The sequence below is a fragment of the Poecilia reticulata genome, chromosome 7, assembly GCF_904066995.2.
Source record: "Poecilia reticulata chromosome 7, P_reticulata-male-v2, whole genome shotgun sequence".
Lineage (NCBI taxonomy): Eukaryota > Metazoa > Chordata > Actinopteri > Cyprinodontiformes > Poeciliidae > Poecilia > Poecilia reticulata.
Genome location: NC_088836.1, coordinates 6858505 through 6876195, shown reverse-complemented (window position 1 = coordinate 6876195; position 17691 = coordinate 6858505). Strand labels below are relative to the sequence as shown.

Here is a 17691-nt window from a genome sequence, read left to right as displayed (position 1 = left end):
AGACGGAAGAAAAATATTTGCTTCATCAATATTCCACTCGGCACACTCGAGGAAAGACACTGTAGTGTTTTATTCACTTGTCCCGGTGCTCCGTGTGGGTGGGACGGGCAACCTGTTGGACGCCGCTGGTGGCCCTTAACGGGAGACTCCCACCCACCTGGTGGACCACTCAGCGCACCTTTTGTTTTAACTTCAAAGCCCCCGCCCCCCGTTCAGTGTCTGCAGGGAGAAAACCTCCCAGCCTTTCTAGCAGGAGGCCTCCTTTTTGGGTTTCGTCTCTCCTTCGACCCCCCCAAGCCCCCCAGCACACACACAGATGAGTAAACAGCCTGTTGCTACAGAAGAAGAAAGCAGCAGCGTTGCTAAGGGAGTCCATTTATTTTTACTCTGCTACTCCTCACTCTCTATTTATGGGGTTCCACTTCATTTACCTGCGATGACGCTTTTGTTGTTAGCAGAAATATTCTCAAAAAAAAAACAACAACAAAAAAAAAGATTGCTTTTTATTTTGCTGCCTGAGGAGGAAATTTATGGCTTTTTGTTCTGAAGTGAGCTGAAAGAATGGGCCCATTAGGGTGCAGCAGAGCAGGTACAGGCTCAAACCGCACGCAGATGCTGAGAGACGATAAAGAAGAGCGGCTTGTTCAGGGTAACACCTGCGCCGCAAATCAAGCACCATTATGAAGTTGTTGCCGTCAGTTTCAAAGCAGTTTGGCTTCTCCTTTGATTTGGTGAATCCAGAATGTGAATGGAGTTTGTAACAGTGAAACGAAGATCTGCCTGCAGTCTATATGCTCCCGAAGGGGTGAGCAGCAATGAGGAAAACTCCCCCTTATGATGACAAAGAGTCAACAAGCTATTGGGATTACAGTAATAAACAAAATGTTAGAAATGTTTCCGTCAAGGTTTGATCGTTAGAGACACGCCGGGCCATTCGGTGGCGCCAGAGATGGACACAGGAAACACAGGACGACACTAGACCTGTCACGATAACAAATTTTGCTGGACGATAAATTGTCCCAGAAGTTATTGCAATAAACGATAACATTGTTGTTTTGAGACCATTTTTAAGTAATATGATGGTAATGGCAAAATAATAATTCAAGAGCACATTCTAAAAGATCAGTAAACTTTATGAACATTTTGACACTGGAACTGGAAGACATTTTAAATATCCAAAATAAATAAAACAACAAATAAAATTTACTATAAAGTCTTTGTAAACAAAATTGTCCTTCAATAGAAGGGATAGTTGACACCAAATCACCAAACTTAAGACTTTTATCTTCCAGTTTTTGGTAGAAAGAGAGAAAAAAAGAGATAAACGATAAAAAATCATGTCAACGGAAATCATTGAGCTTATTTTGATTTATCATGCGATTAATTGATTTATTGATTATTGTGGCAGGAGTAGACGACAGCGCGTTTGTTGTTTGAGAGAGCGAGGTGCATGCAGGGATAGAGAGAGGCGGAGCTATGATGTCATCATGGCTCCATGGAAACATGAAACCAGTATTCAGAACCCGGTTTAAAAAAAAAAAAAAAGGTAGTTTGGTAGTTTGTGGTGACCAAAGACACTGTCTCCGTGGTGACAGCAACATGCCCTTGCTTCTAATCAAACCAGGGTTTTGTTAAGGTGGATGAAATTATGAGCAGTTCTAGAAATGTAAAGTTTGATTTCATTTTGCTGCTCCATAGCGAGTCCAGGCATACAGTCAAATGAACAAAAATGACGAAGGAAGTTTTAAATGACCGAGCCAGAGTTCAGAACTGAATTTGATAAAATTTCAAACATCTCCTGATATTGAACCTGAGACCTTCTCCCAGTATGACTGATTTAGAGAACTTTTATAAAGTAGAACAGTAAATATTACCACTTTGGTGAGTTGAATGCTGCCTGCCATAACGTATTGGATTTTGTCCCTAGCAGAGTTTTCAGGGAAATCGTTCAAGATAAATATCACATTAAAGGTCAAGAAAGCTTAGAAATTACATTTTATTATTCATATCCCAACTATAAAGCATTTTAACGGGATGCGTAAACTTTTATATCACGGTATCAAAACAGTTTTTTTCTGTAAGACAGGACATATTTCCAATTGCAGGCTAGTAACTTTTGATGTTCAGAATGGCAGAATGAAATCCAAAGAGAGCCAGCTGATTTGTTTTTACTGGAACAACTCTAACAGGTTTTTTCTTTCCCTCCTTCTCCTCCTCAGGGACGTCATCAAGAGAATAGACCAGTCAGAGTTTGAGGGATTTGAATACATCAACCCCCTGCTGCTATCCACAGAGGAGTCTGTATGAAGGAGAGAGCAGCTTCCTCTGTCGCCCACCTTCTGTCTGTCCAAGCTGCCGTCTTAGCCAAAAATAAAACCAACACAAGCCAACAGTGGAAGGCGAGGAGGAGGACGATGAACTCGCTGCACCGGTCATGAAGGCGACGCGGGCGGGATGTGGGGGGGGACAGGAGAGTTTCCTTCCTGGACTTTTGGATTGTTTTGTGGAGTGGCAGACTCTGCTGTCTGTGTAGTTTGTAAGTGGAAAACAAACCGTGGACTCCGGGAACATTCCCTTCCCTTCTGTTCTCCTCTCCTTTTCTTTTTTCAGCTTATTTCCATCCTTGAGTCAAAGCATGACCGTCTTTGTAATTTCAGAGCAGAAGTGTGTCATTCTGTGCCTGCCATCGTGAAGACATTTCAACCCGTCCCAGGATGAAGACCAGAGTTCTGTCCGAGAGCTTCAGATGACTTTAGGTGCACCCGGTCCTCATTTCTGTTTTTCTGTCTCGTAGACGAGGCCACGCCTCGGACCAAGCAAGAATGTACAATGACGACGTAAAGAATTAGGTTGTTGCGTGTTACGACGTAGGTAACGAATCCAAAATTGACGATGCCTTTTGTTGATGCGACTGGCACATTCTCATTCTCAACCGCAAAATGTTCTCTCTCTTTTTTAATCTTCTCTGATTGTCTCTAACTAAACGTGGGACTCTGTCTGAGAGAGTAGTTTTTATTTAAAAAGTGCCTCAAAGATCAAATGAGTTCTGTCTCTGATTGCTCCTCCTGGACCTTCTCCGCCCACCGGCTCCAGCTGATCAGTCCAATCCTCCTGTTTTCAGTGTTAAAACATCTCAGCGATGATTGTCCGCACTCGTCTAACTTCCACAGTGAGACGCCATGCGTCTCCGTCTCCAAACCAAGGTTGGCTTTGCTGGATGTAGTTTTAGCTCAGAGCCTCATATAGCTGGGCTTTGGATCTGCAGTGGACCATAGAAAGCCAGCAGAAGGTTTCTAGAGATTAACTTCTGACGGTTTAACCTTGTTGCGTTAGCCGGTGGCTGTTTGGTATCAGCCAGACACAGTTTGAATTCACAGGTCTCGTTCACCAAACTGGGTAGAATTAAACGAACGATGACCTAAGCTGTTACCAGAGGGTTCTGATAGGATGGAGCAGGAGATGGATGGGTGGAGCCTGCAGTGCTGCCGCCGCTGCTCCGATCTGTTGTGGTGAAGAAAGGCTGAGCTAAAACCCAGTCCATACCCAGCTCAATGCTCTCCCCCGACTCTCACCGCTGCTAGGAGAGACGGATTATGACCAGAATCACAAGATGCCAGATCTGAGCTTCCCCTTCAGGCTGTCTGGGTTCTGCCTTACAGACTGCATCAGCGGTTCTGTCACCCGGATGACTTAAACTGACCAGAACTGGTTGTGGAAGTAGAAATGAAACGTCTGGAAATGTGACAGGCTCACTGTGTTCAGTTCCAGGGTCTATATCCTCTGTCTGCATCTGGACCTGAGCTGATCCCTGAAGCTTAGAACCTGTTGAACCCTGGATGAACGAAGTCAGCTTTCCTGAACATTGAGACCGTATTCATAGATCAGCGTCACTCTGCTCTTTGACCTAAACCTTTCACACTCTTCTCAAGATCGGACCTCTAACTCCACCGGCTGTGTGCGGAGTCAGGAGGAAGTCGATACGGATAACTACGTGGCGTTCTGCTGGACACTAGAGAGAGGAGAGGATTGGGAAGGTAAACCAAGGCCCAGCTTGGTTGGATCATCTGCATGAGCTGTCTCTTCAACCTTTGATTCCCGTGTGATGTAAATGCATCAGTCTGTGCAACAGGCCTTTGGTTTCTTGTGAAGGTCCTTCTGTCTGAGTCCAATGCTCAGAAGGTTTCTAGTTAAAGCAGGGATCGCACCATTGATCTAGTTGGACAGCGGTGCTGCTGCTGGAAGATGGTTGTCAGTTCTACACCGAGCCATCCTCACTGTCCAGAGCCCAGCCTCCTCATGCAGCTCAGCCACGGCGCACACTTCGCAGTTTAACGGTAATCTGGGTTCTAGCTGATCTACGTACTGCCACTCTCACAGCTGACATTTCTGGAAACAGGAGCTTTGAGCTGGGATCACAACATTGACAATATGTCACATTTTCAGGTTCAGATGTTTTGTTTTCCTCGTGTTGCAAATATTTCCTTTGAACATAAAAAGCACAGACTGCTTTTCTGAGACGGATAATGAATGATTCTTCTGTTGAAGAAAAACTGGAGCGGCTAATGCATCTAGTCCATTTTTATACATGATCTACTGAGTTGGGCATTTGAGCTTTTTTTTTTTTAATACATTAAAGTCTGGAAACACCCAGGTTCTTCCATTGTCTTTCACCAGACTTTTCCTGGAGCAGAACTGTTGTGTTCAGGAACCCCGTAATGATCTGTGAATATCAGCTCTGAGGATGGAGGTCGATCTCCTCGGGGGGGTAGAGGAGCTCTCTGTGGGCTGGGAATTACAAGATGAACTGTGACCTGTGCTAATTTGATAACGACATAATAGGATTAATTAGCTCACCTTGACTCCGAATCTTAATCTGCAGGGTGGGATCGGATAGATAACGAAGTGCTTCGGTTTCCACCAACATGCTGGTGGAGATCAGAGGAAGCCTCCCCGATAAACTCCACCCGTGCCGCTGCATGTTCTAAACGATTTTGTTGAGCTTTTTGTACATCAGATAACATGTTTTCTGAGGGACCAATGGATGAACTGGAAGTCCTTGAATCCAAACGTCAGAACACTTTAAAGAATGACTGAAAAATGAATGAAATAAGACCACGATTTTTATTAAATATAATGCTGGGTCAATCTGCTTACCGTTGCTTCACCACATCCTTGTAAATATGTGTAATTATTAAAATGATACTGGTTTTCCGTGACCTGGCTCCATTCTTGATTTGCAGGGAAATGACGCTCCGGTCATCAAAGCTCGTCACCACTCTCTACATTCACACAGCGAGGGAAGAACCTTCTTAGATCATCCTCTGATTTTCTTTCTTTGATACAGAGAAAAGGACATTTTCATCTGTCTACTAGAATATTAATGAATCTGCATCTTCACATGATTGGGTCAGCTTAGTCCAAATAAGTTCAAAATGTAGGCCTGATTGTTTCTTTTTAATAGTTTGTACATTTTCACGGTGCCAAGAAAAAAATATCACACACAATTCTTCCAATCTGCATCTTTTCCACATAAATGCTGCCATAACTTACATATTTCTACAGTAACAAGAAACCTAAAAGCCAACACAGGCATACAAAGGATATCCCAAGGCTTAATGTAGACTACGTTTATGTTCATCTACTGGGACAAATTAAGTAGCGTTTATACAGTTGTGTTCAAAATGTTTATTTCTCATATCAGTTTGAAAGCAGAAACCTGAAGAGGCCATGCTGCCTTATGCACAAGATTCTCTATGAGAATTAAACCAACAGCATCATATAAAAACATTTCCACGTCATTTGCTTGAGTTTTCAGTCTTTTTTCAGCTCCTCCACCTAAATGATCAATCATTCAGTTCAATTCATTTATTTAGCACCAATTCACAACAAATCTCTTCTGAAGGCACTTTACAAACGTTATTTTAATCCATTCACACAATTGATCTTGGTTATCAAATGATGCTTTTAGCTCAGTTGGTTCTTCAGATTAGTGGAAAAACCCAGCAGAGCATCGACTTAGTGTTCGCTCCTGGACGTAGCGGCAGTAGACAATTGCTTGCATTGAGTTGATGAATTAACATCGTACACCATGTGCATGTGTGTATATATATATATATATATATATATATATATATATAGCAAAAGCAAAGAGGAAAAACTCCCCTTTAACAGGAAGGAACCTCCAGAATGTGGCTCAGAGGTTTGAGAAGACGGAACAGAAATTCCCCCCAAAAAACACCAAGAACTGATGTAGGAATAGAGATCAGACAGAAATGCAGCCGAGCCTGAATTATTAGCTTGATGGTCGTTCAATAAATTCAATTTAATTTCATCGTTGTACCTCGTTAATTCAAACGCATGTCTAAGGTCACAACATCTTAACTGAAAGTCACAAACTGACAGCTGGAGATTCTCCTTTATGCTTTCTGATGCAGATCTGAATTCATGGTTTGAGGCCCGACGTAACGCCTCTTGATGGCTTTTGGCCAAAAAGGTTTTAAGTGATTAGTTGATTCCGCAGGTCAAACAGAAATTGAGTCTAGATATGGCCAGTAGACCTGAAACAGGAGAATTTATCACACTGATATCTGACAAAGAAAATTTTGTTTTCCGGTTGATACATCTGTTTAGCATTTAATTAGCATTTATGACAGGACATCTCAGCAATAAGGCAGTTCAAAGTGCTTTACACTATAAAATCATGCAACAGCGGCCATTTATAAAATAAAAAAGCACTTTGTCAAATGCCATCAACCTTATTCCTCCATTTAATGATAAAAGTAACAACGTAAACGGGTTTTAGCCTTGATTTAAAGGAGCTCAGTGTATAGCTTAGCATTTTATATTTCAGTTTGATGAACATCTCTCGACCAAATGCAAGAATAACAAATCCAAATCAGTCCAGTTCCTCCCCGTTCAGATCCAGTTACACACACTCCGGTTCAATCACGAGTGTAAAGTAGGACAATCAAACTCAAATCGATAACATAACACCGAGTGGTTAAAAAAAAAAGAAAAAGAAAAGAAAAAGACGGCCCGGCTGATTGCATCAAGGAAGTCCTCCTGAGAAAGCATGCGGTGCCGCTTCCTAAAGCCACGATGGCAGGACTTGATCCTGTTGTTTGGAATGACTTCCTGCATGTTCCAGTTCAGTAATGGTTCCCAGCAGCAGCGCTGAGCTTTGACCACTTGTTCTCCGTGTGAGGCAGATGATCTGATTTAAAAAAAAAAAAAAAAAAAAGCACCTTACAGAGTCAATTTGTCAGTTGATGAGGGATCACCGAGTAAAACTCGCCTTGACATGAAAGTTCACCGTGAAGTATGTCTGTCACACGCGAACACAAACCATGTTGGTATAAAAGCGCTTTCCAATTACTCAGCTAATTACCTTGATTAACAGGAAGAGGGTGATCGCTGTGAACTCAACCTCACAGCAGAGCCGAATCACTTCTTTACAGATCATCTGACTTCATTTTACCCTGCGGTGTACATTTCCATATCAATGAATTTTAAAATATTTTCGTGAAACACACTTTCACCATGTTCAAATAAATGATGCGAATAATGATTTACTGCATTAAATCAATCGGACACAAGTCTACATGACTTGTGTTTATTTTGACAAATAGTAAATGTGGTGTATATAAAGTTGTTAACGTTTACTTCATGTGTTGGCGACACGTTATATTGATGTAACAGTGTGGAGCAGCTTCTATGTACAATGGAAGGACAATTACAATTATTAGAGAAATGACGAAAACAAATGATCACTAAATTATGGCAAAACAAAATTTGTACAATTTAGCAACAAACAAACAAAGAGACAGTTAAACAGCATAGGAATGGAAAACAAATTGAAGACTCATTGACCATGTGAAAGATAAAATGTCAAAAACTATTGCGATAGTAAATATTTCCATACAAAAGTTATTGTATAGAGACCTGGGGAAACTCTTATGAAATGAGCAGAAAACCTTTCTACGTGCTTCAGAAAAAAAAACTATATGAAATATAAATGCATCAGATCGTTTTTATCCAACTAAACTTATTTCTTGCATTGGATACTTCAAAATGATATAATTTAGTCAAGCGCAGAAAGGCAATGAAAATGTGCAGAGCTTCCAACATTCCAACGTGTATGCAGATGCGGCTCAAAATTAAAGAAACGGATCAGTAATTAAGAGAAAGATTTGTTTGACCCGTCATGAGGACGATGGTTTGGTTTCCTCATCCACCCATTGACTTGCATGAAAGTGTTTTTGGGGTGACAGTTGAGGGGTTAAAAGAAAAACTAGGCCAAGACAAATGTTTCAAGAAATGGTTGAACCTCACAAAACATTTGTTTTTGCCTTTGACAGAAATTTAAATATTGTTTATTTCTGTTAGTTTTGTCCATTTTTTTTTTCTTTTTTCCATTTTCAATATACTTAGCATGTTTATTTTTCACAAGGCGAACCCAAAGACATCCAGAAAATATTCTGTGGAGCGATGAGACAAAAGTTTCATTTCTTGGGAGGTGAGGGTCATATGGTGGTCGTGTAGTAGGAGCCTGAACTCACCGTTCATCCTGGAATGGAAAACCCTCCAACGTGGCTTAAATCAAACATTCATATTAAACTGTGGATTCAGACAAACGATGCTGATTCTTACAGAAATCCACTCCAAGGTCCAACTGAACCGCCTCTGATGGAGGTGAAAGTATAAACAGGCTACAAGGACTGAGAAATTCTTCAAAAATCATGGTAACATCTTTTAAACAGAGTCGGTTTAAAGGATGTTACCATGGTGACAAAACCATCCCAACACTGGAAGCTGACCCTCTGCTTATATGTGCATCCAATTTTGTTTTTAAGAACATATTACACCCCGAGCCATGCAACAGCAGCTGAACATGTTTATCATAGACATTATGACAATGTATGTTATAGACATTGTTATAATGTCTATAACTTGTGTGTGAAAATTGGAAAAATACTTTTATGACTGCAATTACAGGTTCAAGAATAAAAATAACATCTTTTAAATTTCTCTTAAAAAATGATTTTTTATTTTTTTTTTAAATGGAGGCGTAAAACTGAGGTTGAAAATTTCCAGTTTTACAGATCTGACATGTGGAACATGAATTTATCCAATAATAGAACAAGCGCCTCATCTCCTTGGCTTTACAGGCCAATCAGATACAGGCGCTGGGCCTGAAGGACTTTCAGCTGCTTTCCCTGAGCTCGGATTTCAATGCAGATAACTATGTTTCCTGAAACGGCTCTAAGTGGGTCAAAAAGCTGAAAGGTGCGGCTGTAGCCAACGTTTCTTTTTCAAAAGTCCTTTAGAGAAGAACAAGCAGCTACACTCAGCGGCTGTGTGAACCACGAGGGGCACGTTTTCTGCCGTCCATTAGATTCTCAGTTCAATTCAACACTCAGCTCTGACCCTGAGTGTTGAGTCTACGTCAGTGGAGTAAATAACCTGACAACGCCCTCTTCCAGCTGACCGGGTCCTGGAGTGTGTCAGGGCATCTGGCTGCCTGAAGCCTCAGGACGGCCGCCAGCTTCCTGTCGCCTCACCAGGTCATGTCCACGCTCAGCTCAGAGAGGCACTGGGCCAGGTGGCCGTCCCGCTCCATCTGCGTGAACCTGGCGGGCCAGAAAACATCACACTCAGAGGGACGAGATCACCAGGAAGCTGCTCACTAAGAGAAAACAACACATTTCATCCTGCAACACTTTTTTACAAAACTCTAGACACTTTACAGGAACCTAATGAAATAAGAACTGAACATTTTTGGGTACATAAAGCAGGACATTCATTGCACGCTGTTGTACACAGGTGAGTATCTGGGTTGTGATGAAAGTGTGACGGGTCTGCGTGGACGCGGATGTGTCGGCGTATTCTGTGTCCGCTGTGACTGAATCGGTGTCAGACAGGATTTGTATCAGTATTTGGAGCAGGACCCATCAGCACCAGCTGGGGATGCTAAAAGGACACATGGTGACCGTAAACAGAGCCACTAACATCAATCACTACCCGATCAGAATTTGCTCCGCGAGTCGTAATAAAACCCTGCAGGGACGTGACGGACAGTGAGCTCATGTAGTTTCTAACAACCGTCTTTCAGCATGAGCAGACCGAGCGCCGCTTCGACTCTGGGGGGTTTGTCGTTCCTAGAAGGCTTTAGTTGGAACAAGTCATACTGTACAACGCAACATCATGAATCTCAACAATAATGGGTCCTTGCAGCATAGTTCAGCTCAATAAACTAAGAGCAATTAATTCCACAGGCTTAGATGGAAATGTAATTTTACTTGATGGGAATACTCTCAGGATTTGACTTATTAATATTACCAGAGTCAGAAAAATGATGCGTGCACAAATAATGAGGCGTGTTCACCACCCCCACCCCAACAGGATGACTCGCGCTTCAATCATGAGCAGCATCTTCATCATCAACAGGATGTTTCAGACACGGTAGCTTGTTGTCTGACTTTTACTTTGAATTTCCGTCTACAAATCCACTGACAGCTAAAATCTACTAGTTATTTAAATGCAGAGTTTGCCTCTGAACTTTAGCTGCTGCTGGACTTCCAGTTTCCTCGCCATGCGCCGTCCTGATTCATCCGGCTCGCCCAGACCGAAAACTCTCGTCTGGTTTTTCTCTCAGGACTTGATCCAAAAGGTTTCCCGCACACAGCGGATTTTTACTGGTAAGAGTGAGCCTGAACTAAACGCCAGCACCATCACTCAGTGGTGCACTGCACTGTTAGTTTTCATCCCACGTAGTCAGCTTGTGTGTGAACGCAGCAGGCAAAGGCGACGTCACATGAACTGGTGAGAAACACAAATCCACTGGTGACTTTGCAGCTTCACCATTCCCGACTGGTGGTCAGCTGATCCAATGTCAGATCTGTTTCCGATCACTTCAAATAACTTTATTTGTCCCTGTGCGGCAATTTAAAGACGCATAAGTAATACAAGTAGATGCAAGTGACAGCTCAGGAAACAGAAGTCATAAAATTCACACATACTAATAAATCTATTAGTATTATAATATAAATATGTTAGTGATATAATATTGTTGTTCTACCGGATTGGGCTGACATCATCGCTTATGCTGTTACTAGACAGAAATGTTCCCGCTTTCTGGATACACCTACAAGATTTTTCATCCTCCTCTTATCCACAGAGACCCCAGATTAAGGCACAAAGTTGCAAATATTTTGGCCAAACTCAGAGAAACTGTAAACGTGTCACTTTTCAGAATCTATCCACATTCAGACATAAAGCAAACAACACGTTTGTGCTGAATAGGCGACTGTCGTTATTTCGCCGGGTATTTTCCAGAGCTGCCCTCTGCCACTCGTGAGGACTAACGGGAAAGAACGCTACCGTTTCACTTTAGTGTGAAAAGAAGAGAGAAAGTGAGAGATGAGCAGCTCTTACCCAGAAGGGAACACATGAAGACACATGGGGCAGCTCTGCAGAGCTCCTTCTTCATGTTTGCTAGCATTCTGCTCCTCCTCCTCGCCGTCTGGAGAAACCGATGGTTTGGAAACCTCCGGCGACTCGACTAGAAGCCGTCCGCTCCACTGTTCTTGTTCTCCTCCGACCCTCGGCTCTCCTGCTGAAGACGGAGCTGCCTTCTCCCAGTTCTGAGTCCTGCTGAAGGCTCTGGGAGGTTCAGCTCGCTGTTCAGGACTCTGTCTGCTGTCAGATGACGGCCCTTTGTTGGATGACTTTCCAGAAGGCCTGGTCTGGACTGGGGCAATCTCCTGGGGAGAAGATGCTCTCTGAGGGTCTGGGTCTGATGGAAGCCCCGGGGTGAGTGGGTCGTCTTCTGGAAAGGGAGGAGCGTCACTGAAGAGATCATACGTCCACTGCTCCTCTACCTTTACTGTGGCAGGTCTCTAAATGGAATACAAAATTTAAAAAAAAGTCTTATTAGGTTTATAAAATTTAAGACAAGCCATCTATTGCTGTCATCATTCAGGCAAACACACCAAAAACGATCATCCTGTCCTGAGACCACTGCGCCTCCACTGTTTTCATGAAGCAGTCACTCAGGAGACCTCAGCCAATCAGGCCACAGAAACTGTATGGTTGAAATGCAAACCAGTGACAAAGCAATTAATCTACTTTCCACGTCTTACAGTTCTGAGTCACAGGTTGTTGTTTACAACGGGATGCACTGAAATATGTGAATAGAGGGAGTGGAGTTGAATTGGCAGTGATGACTGATTTGCTGAGATGTGTTTGTGAACAAACAGAGCTCCAACATAAAGATTAAACCCACAGCAGGGACGTCTTCTAGAGGAAACCCAGCATAGAAAACACTCCTGGATCACTTCTCTTTCTTTTCTTTTTTTTTGTGCATCTGCTCTGTCTTCTCAAAGCCCCGGTTGGTTTTGGCAGATGGCTGGTCCTACTGAGCCCGGTCGGTTCTGGATCTGCTGGAGGTTTCTTCCTGTTAAAGAAGTGGAGTTTTTCCCCCTCTCCAATGTCGCTACATGCATTCTCAGTGTGAGGGATTGCTGCAAAGTCAACAAGACGACACAAGCCGTCGTCTACTGTTTGCAAGTCAATGACCTGCTGGGCTTCCTTAGATAGAAAACCTAATGGACTGTCTGACAGAGGATCAGAAGAAATGCATGTGATTGAATGATACTTCCAGATGACATTTGTTGTGAATTGGTGCTGTAAAAACAGCCTGAACCGACGTGAACCAGTGCATGTCTGATTTTGGACTTTTAACGCAGCATGTTGGTGAATATTTTCGAAGCCGGTTGTATTCTCCGCAGGAGCAGCTTTCGGGTAACTTACCGCAGCAGGAGGAAGGGGAAGATCAGGAACCGGGTCCCAGAGCTGGTTCTGCAGGTGTGGCAGAGCAGACATCAGTGTGAACGCCCACAGGCTCTCCACAGCGGGGGGCTGCGACATGTTCCACCATGCTGCTGCTGCTGCAGGCGGCCGACACCTGAAAGCAGCTCACACACTCTGTTCCTCAGCATTACTGAGCTAACTGAGCTCTTTCTGCATCAAGCCCGATGATGAATACTTCCCAGCACTTTTAACAAGTATATATGAGATACACTTCAACAGATTTGTGAAGTTATACGAGAAAGAAAAAGAAAAAAAGGACTATAATTTTAATTTGTTGTCTTCCCCGTTATAAAAATGATTTTCAATGCATTTTTAATCTAGACATTAAATTATTTATGAGGCTCCTCTTTGATCTGGTGCTCTGTGACTCCTTTTGTAAAATAAAAGAATAAAAAAAGCGCAAGAGAGAGAGAGATGCTGAATATCTTCTGAATATATTAAGAGTAGACCCTGAAATCTGGCTGCTTTGCAGAAACAGAAGCAGGTTCTGAGCCAGGTGGAGGTGACAGACTGCCACTGAATCAAACTTCAAAAAAAATAACGCCGCATTTTAGACCTCGTCTTTTTCAATTAACATGAAAAAAACTTGACTGACAACAAGCCTTGCAAGCTTTCGGCGCTGTAAAAATGATAAAGTGAATCATTCTGTCAGACAGCATCTTGTAAGGTATTCATTCATTCATTGTCGCCCATAAATGGCATAAAACAGCAGCCAACTGGCCACCATGAATGTCTTTTTCCTCCAAACTGTCATTAGTCATTTAAAATGCTTTTGATCAACAGTTTTCTAGACTGAGCAGTCAAATTAATTGGAAAGAACATGACATATTTTATATTTTTTATTAATCATTTAGCAATGGGTTGAGCTATACTATCCACAACATGAAAAGACTTATTTCCTGGACTGTAAAGATACTGTTCCTTAGCATTGTTTTTTCTCCACTTGGCAAACCGACCCTCGATGAAGGTTTATTATGACAGAGTACAATACACCCACCCCTCAACAATAAATAATAATAAAAAAATCTTGGCATATTAATGTCCTTTATAAATTACTAATGTTGCAGTTATTTAACATTATGGATTGGTATCCAGATAAAAGAAAGGATGGAGAGAAACAGCTTAAAACATGGACAGAAAATAACTCGAAGCTTCTGCTGCTGTATTTTGACCAGAGCATTTCTCTGATACTCAACATGTCAGGAAACCATATATCCTTCCTTACGGAGTGAACCTGAATGCAACATGGATTAAAACTCATCCGGAATAACCAATCAGCAGTGCGGTGAACCAGAAGAGTGGGAACGGAACGTGTTCTGATTCCGGAGCATGCTGTAAACACCTGAGACGTTTAGTTCGCCTTGGAAGTTGTTCCTCCTGAATGTCCAGACGCCATAAAGAGCCTGACCTGTCAGGATGTGCTGCTCCGTCTCTGGACAGCGGAGCTGCGCCGCTCCTCTCCGCTGTTCCTCGAGAACCGAGTCCAGACTTCGGCTCCTCCACGGAACTCCTCTTCCGTTTCAGTTTAGACTTTGAGCCGTTTTCAGCCATCTCGTTTCATTACTTCTTGGTTTCCGCGCCGAACTTTGAGACGAGCTTTTCCGGTGTTATACGTCATTTAACAGTATCCAATCAGAAGCTTCAGTAGGTTGTCATTAGAGATGGTCTGTCCAATCAGGTGAAAGTAAAACTATTACGAAGAGGCAGGCTGGAAGTAAACCTACTGGTGATGAAGGTAGGCCGGGGCAGCGCTTCAATCGCCTCTTACTTCCCAAAAACTCATTGCTGACTTGTCATCTGCTTTGTTTAACTCTCAATGAAATGACAATTTGTAACAATAAATGTGCCGGGCGGATATGGCACATTTATTAACTATCATCTCGTCTTAAATGTGAACAAAACATCGCAGGCACGTGCAGAATAATAGGCATAGGGGGCTTGAGCCCCTGCCCCCTTTATCCTTAATGCCCCAAGTGCATTCAGAATATTTTTCAATAAAAAAAAAAATATGCACAAGGATATATCTCTCTCTCTCTCTCTCTCTCTCTCTCTCTCTCTCTCTCTCTCTCTCTCTATATATATATATATATATATATATATATATATATATAATCTCCTACAGGTGTCTCTGCTTCAACACACCTGAGTCGAATGATGAGGTTGAAGAGGTAATGCAGATATTTGATTGAAGCATGTTGAACCAGGGACACATCTTAGAGGGCTGGATTTGAAGACATGCCTGCACCCAGAATTGGAAAAAGTTCAAATCTGATTCATTTATCTTCCTTTAACCATTGTAATCAGATGTTGTTCTCCACCTTGGCATGCCAGTGACACCAGAGGAACTGAACAAAGCTGGACTCTGACTTTAAGAAAACGGAATAGTGTTGCACAGCATGTAAACCAAACTTTGCAATGGTAATGCAATCAATGAAAGGATTTGTGATTTGGTTGTGCCTTAAAGCATGAAACGACAGGATAAGCAGCGTTCTCTGTTCCACAGTTTGATTGTACAGTATCATTTAATCCCTGACTCTTACTTTTAATGCTCTAACAAAATTATGTCAGTCCTGCACAAGGATTTCTACTTAGCGCAAAGCACAGCAGGTTACATCATACAAGTATGCTAACTGTTATGATGGGGCTTTGTTCCCTCTGCAAGGACACACGTAAAGTGGAAAGTTGAAGTCATAGTGTTGGTGGGACTTTCTGAGTCTTTTAAGCTTTTGGCCAGAGGGACGACCAACGGAGAGCAGCTGTAATTATGCAATGGAAAAAAAGACAAGGGAAAGCTGGAGTGAAAGGAAGGAAAAGAGAACATCATAGAAATGAAAGAGGGGGGAGGTGGTGGGGGGGAATAATGTGTGCAAATCTTGAATTATGTTTATGGTTACTATTCCTTCCTTTTCTGAACTTCTGCACCATAACATGAGGACTGCAGCGAGTCGTTTTCTGAACTGACCATGTTGCACAATCTTTCTTTTTGTGTCACATTGGGGAAAAAAACACAAAAGCAGAGGACTGGGCCAGGGTTGTGGTCTGCAGCGCTACACTGGGAAAAATCCTGCTGGCGCCTGGAAAGAAACCTTACATCACACGCTGCAAGTGATGCTGTGTTGTCGCCTGCTGTCATGGAGACCAGGGAAGTGAAGATGCCTCTGCAGAAATTGCAAACGTACCTGCTGAATGCAGAGGAAAGTGAAAAAAGACACAGCTCCATTTGTCTTTTGACAGAAAACCGATGCATAACAACCAAAATTAAATCTGCAGCCTCACAAAGACGGCGTCTATTTGTTTTTTTGTTTAGTCAATGCTTTAAAAAAAAGACCTAAGATCACAAAATTTGACAGAAGGTAAGATTTTAGCACCAATGAAATGATTCAAAATGGTAACAATAAGGTGAAAACTGTATTAACACACCTTGAACTTCCCCACATTTTTGCACAGTAAGAAGAATAAGACATGGGACACTGATACATACTTTTAAAATGCCTGCAAAAATCAAGAGAAATGACTGGAGAAAAATGTAAAAATAAAAAGTTGCAGTAGCCTGGTTGCATAAGCTGCACACCCTTTTAAATGCTTCTATTTATGTTTCAGTGTTCAGTCTTCTGAATTTCACACCTTCCTGTCCGTTGTTAAGAATTTGATAAACCTTAAAGTCCAACGGATCTTGTATAATTTTCCTTATGTTTGCTAATTTAACGAAAGCCACAGTTTGCAGAGCTTAGAAAGCATCAAATGAATCTGACAGGTACAAAGTTATCCATTAGTGAAAGATTACAACTAAAGCATTTCACTATGGTACACTAAATACTGTCACAAATAATTGGACAAGTTATCAGGGACAAAACAGACACTGTGTCATGTTTGAGTATGAGACTTTCAAGCAGTCAACAACAACGGACACATATAGGAAGTTTTTAAATATTGGAACGTTGAGTCTTTTTTTATGGACATGAAGAGAAAAGGTGAGTGGTTGTCATTATCATTAAGGTAAGTATTATCTGGAAACATTGACTCGGGCTACTTACTAAAAGCTGCTAAGAAAAGAGTTTTTATTGGTGATGTTATAGATGGACCAGAGTGCAGACACGGAAATATAGAACACACGACGAAGATTATGAAAATACTCACGGAATAAATAAACTGCAGGAAAACAAGATATTCACATAGGTGGTAATGGATTAATCACGAAAATGATAAGGGAACCACAGGAGCTAATCAGGGAAAAGTGGGCACAACTGTGAAAAACGCAGGTGGAGGTGACGGATACAGACTGACAGACTGAGGGAAGGTGAAAGGAAAACAGAGAAACTAACACCGGAAAAGAATGACACTCATATGAGAGAACATGAGTGCAATGGGACAAGTCAGATGAATAACAGAACCAAAACAAAAGGAATAAACTAAAATGGCAAGATCAAAGAGCGTACATAAAGAGAGGGATGACAAAATACCACCAAACACCTGTGGATCATGACAGGACCCCTAACTCCCCCAAAATATCGAAATCCTGATCAATAAATGAAAGTTGGATGAGAGTTGAAAGTGGTTAGGCCTCAGTGGGTTCAGCAGCAGAGAGGAGTTTCATCACAGCAGCAAGACGGCAGACCTTACAGAAACTGTCTAAAAATGACTTGATTTTTAGAGGAAGGAATACTGCTGACGAAGTCTACAATATAGGATCATAAACAACTGCAGATGGACAGAGGTTGGAGAAAGGCCAGTGGGGTTGATAAGACCTTTTATTGTGGTGCAGGCTGAGGCATGCTCATAAATGTCTTTAAAAAGTTATTTTAGCAGTTCTATTTCTTTAGA

The 17691-nt window shown here is 42.1% G+C and overlaps 2 protein-coding genes across 7 annotated transcripts in view; one reads left to right on the top strand and one right to left on the bottom strand.

Moving 5' to 3' along the window:
* Positions 1–5216, top strand: part of prkcz (protein kinase C, zeta) — a 97566-nt gene extending 92350 nt beyond the window's left edge. For all 6 annotated transcript variants that reach the window (XM_008412928.3, XM_008412926.3, XM_008412925.3 and 3 more), the window contains one exon: positions 2220–5216. In XM_008412928.3, the coding sequence (XP_008411150.1) occupies positions 2220–2307 (88 nt within the window). In that variant the 3' untranslated portion in view covers positions 2308–5216. The remainder of the gene's footprint in view (positions 1–2219) is intronic.
* A 454-nt stretch (positions 5217–5670) lies between these two features.
* si:ch73-70k4.1 (FA core complex associated protein 20) lies at positions 5671–14905 on the bottom strand. Its single transcript, XM_008412924.3, has 4 exons — positions 14279–14905; positions 12811–12964; positions 11434–11897; positions 5671–9629 (listed from the first exon to the last, which is right to left on the bottom strand). Exons 1-4 carry the CDS (start codon positions 14419–14421, stop codon positions 9557–9559), a joined length of 834 nt encoding a protein of 277 aa, XP_008411146.2. The 5' UTR covers positions 14422–14905; the 3' UTR covers positions 5671–9556.
* Between the last annotated feature and the right edge of the window lie 2786 nt (positions 14906–17691).

Excerpts from the sequence above, each read along its gene's own strand:
- si:ch73-70k4.1 (XM_008412924.3), bottom strand. The coding sequence starts at position 14,421 with ATGGCTGAAAACGGCTCAAAGTCTAAACTGAAACGGAAGAGGAGTTCC. Across the intron at positions 11,898-12,810 it reads TTCCCCTTCCTCCTGCTGCG|AGACCTGCCACAGTAAAGGT; the intron begins GTAAGTTACCCG and ends TATTCCATTTAG. Across the intron at positions 9,630-11,433 it reads CTTCATGTGTTCCCTTCTGG|GTTCACGCAGATGGAGCGGG; the intron begins GTAAGAGCTGCT and ends CTGGCCCGCCAG.